The 16,126-nt window shown below is 36.9% G+C and overlaps 1 protein-coding gene across 1 annotated transcript; it reads right to left on the reverse strand.

The window, feature by feature from the left end:
- Positions 1-1,177: 1,177 nt before the first annotated feature.
- Positions 1,178-13,015, reverse strand: LOC127096606 (mitochondrial Rho GTPase 2). The gene is made up of 14 exons (XM_051035155.1): positions 12,725-13,015; positions 12,462-12,594; positions 12,200-12,349; positions 11,740-11,916; positions 11,382-11,630; positions 10,783-10,851; positions 10,606-10,661; positions 4,218-4,299; positions 3,395-3,606; positions 3,188-3,257; positions 2,879-2,991; positions 1,907-2,057; positions 1,600-1,783; positions 1,178-1,482 (listed from the first exon to the last, which is right to left on the reverse strand). Exons 1-14 carry the CDS (start codon positions 12,931-12,933, stop codon positions 1,415-1,417), a joined length of 1,923 nt encoding a protein of 640 aa, XP_050891112.1. The 5' UTR covers positions 12,934-13,015; the 3' UTR covers positions 1,178-1,414.
- Positions 13,016-16,126: the final 3,111 nt, after the last annotated feature.

The raw sequence follows: 16,126 nt of genomic DNA on the forward strand, positions 1-16,126 counted from the left end.
CGTTACCAAAAATCATCCACATTGATGAGATGTCACTTTTTATGCACAAATACGTTGAGAGAATTGTTAATGGTGATGGGCAACTGCAATTTTTGAGTTGTTTCGGGTTTGCTCGGTAAATGAGAGGAGAACCACACATTTGTCATCCATAAACTTATACAAGAGTTGACAACACATAGGGAATCATACACAACGTTACGAGAAAAAAAAGAACATTGTGATATAATTCTCAATGCTCTTGTTCCTTGTTTTAATGGTCTGGCATCGTTTGAAAAATGAATGTGCTTCCCTAAAATGGGACATCTTATAGCATGTGCTTATGATAAGGTATGTATTGATTTGACACAATATGGTTTCTCATAAATATTTTTTCCACTTCAGAGTAGGTCACCTCAAAATTCATCCAGACGCATCATGTGTATTAGGTTGCTTTCAAAAACATAACATTTTGTTCAAGTTTATTTGAAATCAGGGTATCTATACCATAAGCATCATCAGAGTGGATGGCACATTTCACAAAAGATGTTGAAACTTGGTCGAATCACTTTCTAGAAAGGATGGAAGAGTTCTCCAAGTTAAGCGACATTGAAAGAGAATCAAATAAGGAAAGGTCAAAAAAAGAACCACCAATAGATATAGATTTAGGTAACTCAATTTATGTATATAATGTTGTCAACGGTATAATCTCGATACAATTATATATTTTACAAAAATGCAATAACATTGTTTCAATATCATCAAGGTGTCAAACTTTATAACATCATACATTCGATAACTCTTCATCATATGTCCGTATAACACAATCTAATGTTGGATTGCAAATTATTAGCATATAAATCATGCTTATAAAATTTCACATCAATCAAAAATCATTAGATATATTAAAGAAAATGATAAAAATTAACGGTTTTCATGAAATTCTTTAAGACGTTCGTTTTTATGTATCTTGTTAACATATCAAATGATTCCCTATTGATATTAAATTTTATAGACATGTATATTTGACAATAGTTTTCAATCCAACGATATATATATATATATATATATATATATATATATATATATATATATATATATATATATATATATATATATATATATATATATATATATATATATATATATATATATATATATATAAACACTCACTCACAGCAGCAATTTGCAATAGAATACAGTGAAAACTGTTTTAAAATTTTACATTTATATTTTATTAAATGTTTCATAAATAAACTTAATCAAACTCAAATGCTTTAGATTGAACTAATCAAATTTAAAACTAAAACTATTACAACTAGATAATAAAATGATAAAAAAACCAATAGAATTGGATTAAACTATTTAATTTTGAAACCAATGCAACCCTATTAGCAAATTTACAATGCAAAATAAAGTCGAGTGTTGTTTGATGTGGCTAAGAAGAATTCTTATTTGCACGTGCACGACGAACTGTCAAACCCGCAAACGCCATAGCGGCCCCAGCTGTGAAATCAAGACATAAGATATTTCAAATTTTAACACAGAAAAATGGTATTGTGCAGATTTGTTTAGTATTAGGCAAGCTATCTAATTCTGGCAGATAGAGAAAAATAAGCTCACCTAAAGCAAAAATGAAAGAGCGGAGAAGTTGCTGTTGTTGCTTTCTTTTCCTCACAAACTCGGTTTCTGGAATACTCAAATGAGGGTGTTCTGCAGCATTGACAATCTTACTATACACATTGTTTGAATCACCTGATCTCATACTCACGCGTATAGGTGCATCTATTTTATATTCCTGAGCAACCTACATTAAAACAAAAAATAGTAAAATAAAATGCTGAACACGGGTATAACTATGAGCCAATGAACTTTTAGATTAACATCACGCATGAAACGCTATGGTAAGTATCAGCTGAAAACACATTACCTTAAATGAATCTAGTACTGCCCTTGGGAATGGAACTAAGTCATCCTTAGCAGCAATGAGGAGGCAAGGAAATTTGTGACCAGTTAGCTCTCCTTGGTTAACAACTTTCTCAAGCAACTCTATGGATTTCTTCCATGAATATCCATCTGAGCTGGAAAATAAGAAACAAAGATCTTAAGCATAAATCCTGCGCCCTTCTCAATTTTCAGTATATGGTATTGTATGGGATGAAATTCAATTGCATCATATTCTTCCAGAAAGATAGGAACCACAAAAATGCAGGCCAAATTAGATTTCACATTGATTTTTGTTACGTTTAAAATTATTCATAGGTCAGATTAAATATTTTAAGGATTTAAGTATTAGCTTCTAGTTCAGAAAATTTGTTCAACATAAATTAATAAACAAGCTCATACGGAAACTCAGCATGTAAGGTAGTCATTTTAAAGGATCATAAACGGTTGTAGAAGATCTTTTAGTTATCTTTCTGTTAGTAGGCCGCCTATCAAGCTTGTCTATACTAAGGCGTGAAACCAAAAGCCCAAGTAATAAGGCCCAACTTATGTTATTCGGTATGTTTTAAATAGAATAAGGATGACAATTAGTGGTCATCGGATTGTTGTTAATTGTGGTTTGGTTAAGGGAGAGATTAGACTCAAATTCCTAGAGGTTGGTTATTATTGTGTCAGTTTGCAGTTACCCCTTACCGCTGTGTCTGTAACAGTTTTCATTGAATAAAGATATTCTCACTGTAAATGCTATTGTATACAGCAGTTATCATATTCTATCAGATCTTATCAGTTTCCTCCGAACCAATAAAAATATCATAAACAGATCCAGAAGATCTTATTCCTTTATGTTTCCAAAAAAATGATAATAATGGTTGACTAAAGTGAAACTATAATGCAATGCCGCTTTTCTATAGCTAAACTTTAGCAAAGCATTACCACGTGAAATCATTTTGCACCACACCTGTCATGTACAAATGCAGCTACATCACATGCAGCAAGACAATCCTTTGTTGACAAAAAACTTGATACTTCATCCTCCGGAATCTCATGCAATACGAGAGTTTTCTTAGTTCCCTATACAGTAAACGTCATGATTGTTAGTATATAGAATGCATCTTGAAGCAATCAATATCAGCTACATCTATGGAACTTTATCAGTTATTAGCAATAGGGTACACTAGATCGAGGTAAAACAAGAGAGAAAGACAGTATCATTTTTCAGAATTATTCCAATGGTAATAATGCTTTCTCATTATAAATTCATCCTTACCTTTATTAACTCAACGTTGTTTGCTGCATACTGCTCAACAGTTGTCGGAGTATAGAAATCTGAGAAAGACCTATGAAATTGACAGGGTTAAATATCTGAGAAAAAACAATATGAGTGTATAAGATTCCACATGCTGATAGATTAAAATAATAAAACAAGCTCGGGCACATTGATTATGAATTTATGACGATTGGTTCAGGAGCACACCTTCCCAATAATGAAAATAAAAAAGCAGATTTTCCGGCATTTTTAGAACCAAAAACATAGCATTGGAGCACATTTCTTTCTGTTTTTTGCTTCTTGCGTTCTTCTGATCTTCTAGGAGTGACACGGAGTGCTGCAGCAGGCATAAGTTTACATCCGATGTAAATCAAATTGGCCAAGCTATATTTTGGATCCAGTAAAGTCATAAGGGCCCACTGCACCATAAAATTTAAAAGACATGTCAATAATAAACTCAATCACCAACTAAATGTGGAGATGACATGTCCCATCCCATTCAAAAAATACAGCAAAGAGAGAAAATGATAACTCGATGAAAGGGAGGGAGGGAGGGTCTCCCACAAGGAAACCACAGAGCAATAATTTCTTCATGGGAAAATTATGGCATGGCACAACACTTGCAAAGTTCTGGATAGTTATCCAGATGAGCAGAACACTGGAATTCTATAGATCAAATGAAAGAAACAACATATCCTCCCAAGAAAATAGATGAAGAAACTATCTTGAAATAGCTAAATTTGAATATTCGCTGATTATGATAGGCAAGTCATTTTAACAATTTTAAGAGATAAAGGCATGTTGTTGTGTCTTTCCTGGTTCTTATTTTAAATAATCACTAGAAATTTTCTCTCCAAACCGGTTAAATTAGGACTTGGAACCTATCTCAACCCCACTCTCTACTATAGTAGCAGGAGAAAACCATTGTAGATCATAATAATACTCAGAATCAGGAAATATAAAACTTTTTTTAGAATATTATTAAATAATCACAGGTTTAAGAATAAAACAAAAAGTAATAAATAATCACCTGAGACAAAAATCCGTTTAAAGATATATAACCCCTTTCAGTTGTCTCAGCTGCATCCTTGTATGGAGCATCCTTCCACGGACTAAAATGAAAAACAAGAAGAAAATATGAGATGTACAACCTCAGGTGTAGAAAACTTAGACTATAGGATTATTTCAATGTGTTATGAAGCATTCAATTAATATATGAACTTAATTGGCTCCAAAATAAGAAGGATCAAAATTGTACAATAATGAATGAAACAAGCAAATTCTCATAGCTTGAAATAGTTCGGTAGCGCTATACCCTAAAACACAACCATCTGCTCCTTCAATTTCATAAAAAAAAAGTAATGAAAAATATTGTGGAAAGAAATGTAGCATACTTGGAGGTGCATAATGACATATGCGCATAGGAATTGGTATAGTATTAATACTTCACTTTGTGCTAATTGCTAACCTTATAGGATGTAGAAGGAAAGTAGTAAAAGTGGATTATGGTTAGGTTATATCAAATAAAAAAATTAGGGTGCAACATCTTCTCTGTGACATCGGTAATTATAAAGGGCAACGATACATGCCAAGAAATAAAAAAACACAAAAATATATGCACATAGCCACAGACTCACTTATTGGTTATGAGGAGTCATAACCAAATCAAGTAAGCAGCACATCACATTTTTGGAGGTTCAGGGTTTTTCAAGTAACTGAAACGATTCATTCCCCCAAAACAATAGACATGTCAGAAAGTTATAATAACATTACTATGATCTGCTACAACTAACCCACGGCCAATAAAACACATCTACAAGCCCACCGGACTGGATAAAAAGACAGAAAATAAAAACCAAAATAAACCCTTCATAAATGAAGTTGATGGACTAATTAAGGGTACTGATGGAAACCAGAAAATCAAGTAATAAAACAGTAACAGAAAAACAATTCAATCGGTAGAAATGCTTCTCTATTATTAATGAGGAAATAGAAAACAGTAGAAGGGTAATACTCTCCCTAACTACCCACAGAGAAATACACTCTGCCTAACAGAATGGAAAACAAACTTCTGTATGAATCACACCCGAGTCTTCCACTCTTATAACAGAAAATGCAATTACCCGACTCCCCTTACTCTGACCCTACTGCCACATCAGCAGTGGTCCCTACTTTCTATTTTTCCTCACATACACCTTTCATACTTCAGGTCGTGTGACTCTATCAATACTCCCTCCTGGAGAAACAGACTTGTCCTCAAGTCGAAACGTAGGAAATTGGCTTCGCATGACGAACTCGTCTTCCCAAGTTGCTTCGTCAACTGGTTTACCATTCCAACGTATCAGCAGCTGTTACAGTGTCCCCCTGCCTTGGTAATTTTCCTGTCAGCAAGCACCTCAATAGGTTCCCACAGTTCTCCTGACTCCCCTTCCAAACCAGTAGGCAAATCTTTTTCAACCTGATAATTCCCAATAGCTTTCTTGAGTAGAGAGCAATAAAAAACTGGCTGGATCCGTGCGGTATCTGGCAGTTTGATTTGAGCTTATAAGCAACAGCGCCAATTCTCCCAATCACCTGGTATGGGCCATAATAGCGTGGAGCGAGTTTTGGATTAATTCTCACCTCCACACTTGCCTGCACATGTGGTCGCAGCTTCAAAAATACCCAATCTCCCACAGAAAACTCCCTATCGATATCGATTCAAATGATATTTGAGCTGGCGCAGACATTCATCCCTGCCTAATAAAACCCTTCTAACAGCTTCTACTTCAGTTTCTCCCGGTAAGAACCTTGTCAACAGTGGAGGTGTTCTCTCATACACCACCTCAAAAGGTGTAACTCCAGTTGATGCATGGTATGTGGTATTATACCAATACTCTGTCCATGGCATCGATAACAGTCATGTCTTGGGTTGATCAGCAATGAAACAACGCAGAAATGTCTCTAAACAACGGTTAACAATTTCTGTTTGACCATCTGCCTGTAGATGGTATGCTGTACTCATTTTAAGGTGAATCCCTTGAACCTGAAAATTTCTTGCCAAAAGTTGCTCACAAATATCGGGTCTTGTTAAGAAATGTGGTTGGGCCTAACTCAACCCTACAAAAACGGCTTGTAGGGTGAGGATTTCCCCCACTTATAAAGACATGTTCAGGTCATACATTGTCTGATGTGGGACTCTTAACACATCCCCTCACGCCCAGGAATGGATATCTGAAGCGTGGAAATAAATGGTAGGTGGCTCGATAGCAGAAAGTGGTCCACCGGATCTTAAATGAGGCTCTTGATACCATGTTAAGAAATGTGGTCGGGCCTAACTCAACCCTACAAAACCGGCTTGTAGAGTGAGGATTGCCCCCACTTATAAAGACATGTTCAGGTCATATATTGTCAAATGTGGGACACTTAAGAGGTCTCTATCACTTACAACTGACATTGGAATGCTGTGCAACCTTATGATTTCCTTAACAAGCACGTCAGCAAATGTTTTGGCTGAAGACGGATGCTTTAGTGGCACAAAGTGTGCATGCTTGGACAAACTATCCACTACTACCATCACTGCTTCATAACCTTTAGATTTAGGGAGACCAGTTATAAAGTCCATAGATAAATCCTCCGTACCTATGAGGAATCGGAAGAGGCTGCAGAAGTCCTCCTGGAGCAGCAGCCGCATACTTTCGTCGTTGGCAAACATCACAAGCATGAACAAATTGCATAATTTGTTTCTTCATTCAAAACCAAAAGAAATTTGCAGCAACTCTTCAGTAAGCATGGTAAATCCCGAGTGACCACCTTTTGAGGAGATGAATGAAATTCCAACACCAATTTAGGAATCCAACTAGAGTTTGCAGCCAACACTAACCTCACTAACCTGTCCTCGTACAGCTGCACCCCATTACGGTAGGCAAAACCTAGTTTTGCTGTGTCCCTCTTTGTCAGGTCGGCAATGATGTTCTTCAACACAGCATCATTATGGACTTTTTCTAACACCTCTCTGCTGCCCAACCATTCTGGGTAATGAGTTAAAGAATGTAGTTCAACACTTTCATGCATGTGAGACAGAGCATCTGCCCCTTTTACTTTCCAGACCAGGTTTATAAACTATTTCAAATTTATATCCCAACAACTTAGCTGCCCAATTCTGCTGATCCATTGTAGTTATCTGCTGCTGCAACAACTGTTTCAAGCCTTTCTGATCAGTATAAAGAGTAAATTTCCGGCCCGGCAAATAAGGACGCCAATGCTGAAGAGATAATGCAACCTCCATTAGCTCCTTTTCATAAGCCGGTTTGGTTAGATTCCTCTCACCAAGAGTTTTGTTGCAATAGCCAATAGGTTGACCTTGTTGCAACAAAATTGCTCCGAAGCTGTTTCTGGAAGCATCACTTTCAATATAAAAATCCTGGTTGAAATCCGGCAAGGCCAAAACAGGTGCTATAGTGACCCTATTTTTGAGCACTTCAAAAGCACTTTGCACTTTACCTTCCCACTTAAACCCCTCTTTCTTAGTGAGATTTGTCAAAATTGCTCCCAAGCTGTCTCCGGAAGCATCACTTTCAATTTAAAAATCCTGGTTGAAATCCGGCAAGGCCAAAACAGGTGCTGTAGTGACCCTGTTTTTGAGCACTTCAAAAGCACTTTGCTCTTTACCTTCCCACTTAAACCCCTCTTTCTTAGTGAGGTCTGCCAAGGGTTTTGCTATCTTGCCATAATCTTTAATGAACTTTCTATAATAGCTGGTAAGACCAAGAAATCCTCTTACTCCCTTCACATTCTTTGTGTTGGCCATTGTAACACACATTTGATTTTCTCAATTTCTTTGGATCCATTGCAACTCCTTCATGAGAAATAACATGTCTCAAATACTCTACTGAACTCTGCAAAATAGCATTTCTTTTTATTAACCACCAACCTATTTTTCGTCAGAACCTGTAGAACTTGGTTAAGATGCTGAATATGCTCCTTCCAAGTAGTGTTATACACTAATATATCATCGAAGAATACTGATAACGCGAAAACGTATCGTATTTTTGGCTTCATATGCATTGCTTTTTACTTGATTAACACTTATTATTACGCAGTATTTTATGTTTATTGCAAGTATTTATCGAATAAAAGATTTACAAGCAAGCAAAGTGGAAAATAGCAAAAAGGAAAGAAAAAATGAAGAAAATGGAGAAAAATAGAGAGAATGGGTCACCACACCAAATGGGCTTGTGGCGCCCATCACTTGGATGTGTGGCGCCCGCCACATGATCCAAAGAGGGTGGTGGCGCCCACCACAAAGCATGAAGATTGTGGCGCTCAACCCTAAAAATGTGGCGCTCGCCACGGAGTCCAAGACTAGGGTTGTGGCAACCGCCACAGCCAGTCTTCCCTACTTTTTCTCCATGATTTTAGCCATGAATCCACTCACCTTTGACTACAATTTAGGGAAGTGGAAAATATATAAGGAGGGCAGTTTCTCCACGCGAAGCTCTCTCTTCCTGCTTTCGATCGTACGCTTAATTTTAGTCAGATTTTACTTTCTTTTAGTTTTCTAGGCAGTTTTTCTTACTTTGTAAAAGTGATAGTTTCTCCACATCGGGGACTATTGCAATTTATTTTACGTATTCGAATTCAATTGTAAAGGTTACTCATCGCCAAAGTCTGCCGACATTATTTTAATTGAAGAATCAAGATTCAGTTTCAGTTCTCAATTCGTAATCCAGGTTTTATTTTGATTGTTATTTTATTTATTTATGCCTTATTGTATGTTTGATTTTCTAAATACCATGTTTGTTACCGGATCCATGTCCGGCTAAACCCTTAGGTATCGGTATGTACGAAACGACGGGATTCGTAAATAATTGGTGTTAGTTTTTTATAAAATTTATTTCTCCGGTTTTAGTTTCTTATTTTATTCAAACTGTTTTTCGTACGAGAGTACAAAACAAACTAAGGTTACGGTCAACAAGAACGAGAGTTTGAGATTTTAACCAGATAGCTGACACTAGACATTAATCATAAACACAGCGAGAGCGCTTTAGGATTAATTAGACTTTATTTATATTCAAAAATTACTTTTAAATTCAAAACGAGACCGCGAGAGCCAAGCATTCTGATTTAAGAGTATGGTCAGAGTCAATAAAATGAGAGTGTGAGACTAAGTCCTTTTTATAAATAATTTCTACTGAAGAATATTTTGACCAATAAGATTACACCAAATATCTATCGAATCCCCGAAGTTTGATGCGTTACATACCGATATCCCTTTATTAAATATCTTTATTAATAATTTATTTACGTTATAGTTATTTCTCTTCATCCCTCCAATCTTAAAATGATCATCAGCCTTAGATTTACATAGCAACATTAGATAACAATACGTTCGATTATTAGTCTTTGTGGGTTCGATAATCTTTAAAACTACGCGATAGGACTGTGCACTTACAGTCACAATTCCAATAGACTTACTAAGTCGCAATCAAATACCAACACAAACCTTCACAACAAAGGTTTGAAAACATCATTCATCAACACTTGAAATGTTGAAGGAGCATTCATCATTCCAAATAGCATTACTAAAAATTCCAAATTCATAATTACCAAACATAATAAGCTCTCATCATAATTATGTGAGCATTGTCAATATGTATCAAGACGTCATGAACAGCAACAATCCAACGATTATTTAAGACTTGAGACATAACATGAATTTCACGACACTATCAAACCACTTCTAGAGATTAAGTTAAGATATTTGCTAACCTATTCAATTCCTACTCTTAGTCACCTACATATATCCTCTTTCCTCGCTAAAAGGGAAAAGCTATTGAAGACCCCAGGGAAGGGTCGGGCCCATTCTCCTGCCTTACTAAATCTGTAAATTTTGTTGTCCTCTTGGGTCCTATCAATATGTTATTGAGTTTTACAGCTGGGAATTGTATAAAAGCTTTTCTCTTGATACAGAAGCAATAGCTCAAGCAGTTGGAGGCAATCAACAAGTTCTAGATTACACCACCAATGGTAAGTGTTAAGAGTCCCACATCGGACAATATATGGTCTGAACATGTGTTTATAAATGGAGGCAGTCCTCACTCTACCAACCGGTTTTGTAGGATTGAGTTAGGCCCAACCACACATTCTTAACATGGTATCAGAGTCTCGTCTAAGATCCGGTGGGTCACCCACCATTTATTTCCACGCTCCAGATGTCCAATCCTGGGTGTGAGGGGGTGTATTAAGAGTCCCACATCGGACAATATATGGTCTGAACATGTGTTTATAAATGGAGACAGTCCTCACTCTACCAATCGGTTTTGTAGAGTTGAGTTAGGCCCAACCACACATTCTTAACAGTAAGAAAGGGTGAGCTAATGACATGGTTTAGATATAAGGGAAATCTCTTTTTAAGTGCCATTGAAGAGAAAAATTACCTTTCTGGAGCAGCATCAAATAGCTTATCAATTTCTGCAGGCCGTAGTAATTGATCCTAGAAAAGCATCATGTTTTCAGAGAGAAAGTCAGAAAATATAGAATATTTCACATGGAAAATCACCTAAAGTGGGATGTTCAAAGAGCATAGCAGTGTTCAAAAAAAAACTATTACATACCTTATCCGTATCTAACAATCTAAAGACACCTTTCAGAAACTCTATGGCGGCACCGCTCAGCTCCACACTCTGCAAAATGATTTCAAACAAAGTAAACTTTTGCATATCAGGATTTGCTAGTTTAATAGGAATGTAAAACAATGACAAATGAGGTATAAAATTACAATATGTCGAGTATTGGCAGTAAACTAATTCTAACCCAAACTGCCATATTACTACAAACTGAATGCTAAAGTACAAGAATATAATCAGAATCTGGACGATGAGTGAGTAATCATGCAACACATAAAAGTTACTTTTTCTAGAACAAATATAATATCTAAATTTTTAATAATTAATAATCACTAATCCTAGCAATACAATCCAAGTAGCTCATAGCTAGTAGGTAATTGCCAATGTTACTATTACAGCCCATATTTAACATTTAAGTTTTCCTATGGTTCAGCCGTAAAAAGAAAAAAAAAGTTTTTCTTTGGTTCATAAGTATTGAAACTGAAGCTTACAATAACTAGATGACTAAGCCAGTACTCTTAACAACACTTCCAATTAAATCAAACAGGAAGACAAAAATGGAGATTAATAATAGCGAATAGTATGACCTGATCAGAAGCCTTAGATGGAACAGGAAGAAAATCATCCCGCAACTTTAAATCGTTACCATATCCAAACTTTCTTAGAACTGCCCAGAATGTCTCTGTTCGCCCTTTCTTTAGAAACATATTATGGATTTCTATGAAGCCACGAAAAGTAAGACCTTGAGAATTGACTCCTTCAGGAACATTCTGCTCTACCATTGTTTTGATTTGATCTATGTCAGACTGCAGCAGTTCTGCACCGAAGGATCTAGTCTGTTGATATACAAATTTTCAAAAATAAAGGGACAAACCAAACTAAATAAATACTCAAAGCATATGAAATTCAAAAGGAGAGGGGAAGGGAACCAAGTCTATCAAAAACCTGATACTCATAAAGATCACGATCAGTAAAGATGCCATCCAGGTTGAAATCAAAAAGATTAAAAATTCTCCTTAATGCCCTTACACACCGATCTGTTAAAGCATTTGTATCATAATCGAATAAAGGATCCACCGGATGAAGTGCCGATTTTTGTGCAAAATAAAAAACTTCAGGAACCTATAAGTAACCAAAATTAACAATTACATAATGCGCCATAAACCTAAAGAACTAAAGAACTGCAATTCAAAAAGTCCTCATAAACCTAAAGAACTAAAACAAATCAACTACACATCTACACCACTACAAACACACACGAGTTTTGTCAGACTATTACAGGATTGAGTAATCTTAAAGAAACAAACCACTCTTAAATTTTGATGCTATTCTCTAACTCAACACTAAAATAACAATTACAATTAAACTTTGAACCGTAAATGATAGATTTGCATGACCAATATACCTGATAAAGTGTAGCTGCAGAGCATTCAATACAGGTAACAACTTCTTTGAACTGGTCCATGATACCTGTGGTGAGACTCTCTAAGCTAACTTGCATTCTTTCATTTCGAAGATCAAGCTTACAACCAACCACAAGCACAGGTGTCTTCACCTATAATTCATTAAAAAAAAAGTTACTCGTTCACCTCTCATTTTTCTCAAATCAATTCTCATATTGAAATTGAAATCAATTGATAGCAAAAGAATCAAAACCAATAACAAACCTCAAGCTTCTGCAATTCAGGCAACCAGTAAGAACTCACACGCTCAAAACTCACGCTATCATCACAGGCATAGGTTACAACCACCGAATCAGCACGCTTCAATTCTTCACTAAGCTTACCTTGTTGTACCACACTACAAAAAAATATCACATACACATTTTAGATTGCATAAAAAAAAACTAGCACGTGTATTTTATTAACCAATTAATCAATAATAAATTGTTTTGAAGCATTAATGGTGGTTTGGAGGAAAGAACGAGGACCTTGAAGGTGTGTCAATGACGATGAGAGGAGTAGAATCGGTGAATGAATTAACAGGCAAACGAGTGGGTGGAAGCAGCGGAGGAACCGTGGAGGGGAAAGAGTCGGAAGCCATGGCGGAAATGAGGGTGGATTTTCCGGTGGATTTGTCACCGATAACGAGGATTGTGACTTCCTTGGGAATGGTGGTGGATTTGGAGCGAAATGCCATTGTGATTGTGACGGAGAATCGAGAAAAGAGAGTAAACTAGGGAGGGAAGGAGGGGTTTTGTGTGATTTTGAGTTTTATGATGATGTCGATGTTTTTTTTTTCAAAATTAGTATTTAAGTTTTTATTAATAGATGGGAATTTTTTTTTTTAATATCCAAAAATTTCAAAAAAATTTCAAAAATATCCAATTTTTCAAAATAATTACACAAATGGCCAAAATTGGCCATTTTTTACCCTTAGGCGCCACCCTAGTTGGCGCCTACCCTTAATGGGGAGGGCAAGTCGCCACTAGGGGTGGCGCCTATGCCCAATCCATTTTTTTTTTTTTTTTTTTTTTAATATTTTTTTTTTTTTTTAATTTTTTTTTATTTATAAATTTATGTTTTTTATTAAGTATATTAATTTATGTTCACACATATATTTTGTCTAAATTTTTTATTTATATATATATATATATATTAATTTATATATATATATTAATTTATATATATATATATATTAATATAATTTATAAGTAATTAATATTATTTGTAAATTTTTGGAAAAAAAATTAATTTATATATGTATAAAGATATGATAGACAATATTTTTAAAGATAAAGATAAAGATATAAAGATAATAAACAGAAAATATTTTTATTTAAATAATAGACAAGGCAAATATTACAAAGATATGATTAATCACATATGATGCGGTCCCTTGTACGATCCGCACGGGGGAGGTCTAGTTACTCGCCTAGACGGTTCACGTGGTGGTGGTGCTTCCCTATTACCACCCCTTGCCCTAACGCGCCCCCTTGCCGCTTGCCGTTGTGGTTCGGTCGAAGTCCCTTCAGTGCTGTAGGAAAGACGGGTCCCCTCTGCGCCCTCGAAGCTTTGTCTCGGTGGGACAAACTGACTACTGCTGGGTGCGCCCTCGAATTGTGGTCTTTGGTAGTTTAGGGTTGAATCGGGTTGGCCAAAGTGCAATGTTTGTTGTGGTGTGTAGTAGTCCTGTTGGTAGTCCTCTTGTATACCCGTGTCGGGGCTAGGTGGAGGACTGGAAGAGCTTGGGAAATTGCCGTGTTGGAATTGTTGGGATTGGTGGAAGTAGGGGGATTGATATTGTGGTAGGTGTTGGGACTGTTGATGGTGGTGGGAATGTTGAGTTTGTTGTTGGTAGTCTTCATGGTATTGGGATTGAGTTTGTGGTATGTATTGTTGATTTGGTTGGGGGGTGGACATGTGTTGTGGTTGTTGTTGTTGGTAATATGGTGGTGGTGGTTGTTGTTGGTAATAAGGTGGTGGTGGTTGTTGTTGGTAAAATGGTTGTGGTGGTTGTTGTTGGTAATAAGGTGGTGGTTGTTGTTGTTGGGAATACTGTGGTGGTTGTTGTTGTTGGAAATATGGCTGTTGCATCCGGGGATCGTCCAAATAGAACGGGTCAGACACAATCATTTCTGGATTGGTATTTGCTCTATACCATTCCACATATTCCCTTGTCGGCTTCATTTCGTTGGGCGCCACCGGAAATTGTAGAACATAGTGGGCACGGTCTTTCCACATTTTTCGAAACTCCTTAGCAAATTCCTTCCAATTTTGGGCATACCACTGGTGGCTCACTTTTTTCAGATGCCAAGGTTCCATGGACATTGGGGGGGCCTGGGATGTCTTGATGCATTCCGAATTGAAGCTTGACACGGTCACTTTGGTGCATCTCCACAGTGGTGAACCGCATTATGGCCGTTTTTGCTGTCCAAACAGCTGCATCTTCGGGGTTTGGTTGATGTTCCAATCCCAAATATGGCCTCCAAATAAACTGCAAAGAAAAAAGTAAATATGTTATTTATCGAGAATGCATGACATTAATAAATCAGTTAGAAGTTGAGTGATTTAGTGGTAATACATCCTGTGCTCGGAGACGATCCAACAGTTGACGATAAAATATAATTTTATTTTTGGGGGTAAGACTGTAATCCAGTCCGGTTGTAATGAACCTAAACAAAAAAAGATAAATAATATTAGTTACAAATATTTATAGAATAAATATACAAAATGAAATAAGATCATAAATTTACCTAGTTGCGTAGGGGAAGGAGTAGTCATTAGGATTTTCTGGGGCTAGCCTCGGCAATCTCCACCACCCCATGTTTGAAGCAAAAAAGCACATCCAGAAAATGTACAGTGCTCATTTTGTGCATTTTTACACAAAGAGCTATATAGGAATGCTAATACTGCAGAACCCCAACTATATGTGCTTATTCTATCAATGTCCCCGAGCAAACTCAAGTACATAAAATTTATGCTATTTCCCGTCCCTTCGGGAAATAGCAAGTTCCCAAACAATAGCATAATGTAAACCCGGGTTTTTATGACTTTTTCTTGTTCGGAGGATTCCTCAGTCAAAGTTATGGAGTCGTGGTACAATTGTAGGCTAGATAATTTAATACCCTGACCCCTTGCTTTGGCAGACCCCTCACCCTCGGGGACAAGTGTAAAGCATGCGTGGGAATCTTGCATGCATAGGTGCAGACTAGGTGGGAGTTGTCTTGTCTTGGGGAAGACTTGGTGGAATCTGATGATGCAAAGGTGTGACAAGTGTAAGGCATGCGTGGGAATCTTGCAGAATAGGTGCAGACTAGGTGGCAGTGTTGGCATGCATAGGTGCAGACTAGGTGGGAGTTGTCTTGTCTTGGGGAAGACTTGGTGGAATCTGATGATGCAAAGGTGTGACAAGTGGAAGGCATGCGTGGGAATCTTGCAGAATAGGTGCAGACTAGGTGGCAGTGTTGGCATGCATAGGTGCAGACTAGGTGGGAGTTGTCTTGTCTTGGGGAAGACTTGGTGGAATCTGATGATGCAAAGGTGTGACACGTGGAAGGCATGCATGGGAATCTTGCAGAATAGGTGCAGACTAGGTGGCAGTGTTGGCATGCATAGGTGCAGACTAGGTGGTTATGGGTAATCGATCTTAAAATTCACCAAAAGTTTAATTGATTCGAATGAAAAAAATAAATTAAAACAATAACTGATATCAATATTTTGGTGTCTAAATATATTTCTCGAACAGGCATGCGTGGGAATCTCTGAGACTTGGTGGTGAAGACTTGATGGGGAACAGGCATGCATGGGAATCTCTGAGACTAGGTTCAGGCTATAGGTGGATAGGTTGGCATGCATTAGTACAGACTAGGTGGGAGTGTTGCATTCAAGGG

The sequence above is a fragment of the Lathyrus oleraceus genome, chromosome 6, assembly GCF_024323335.1.
Source record: "Lathyrus oleraceus cultivar Zhongwan6 chromosome 6, CAAS_Psat_ZW6_1.0, whole genome shotgun sequence".
Classification (NCBI taxonomy): Eukaryota; Viridiplantae; Streptophyta; class Magnoliopsida; order Fabales; family Fabaceae; genus Lathyrus; species Lathyrus oleraceus.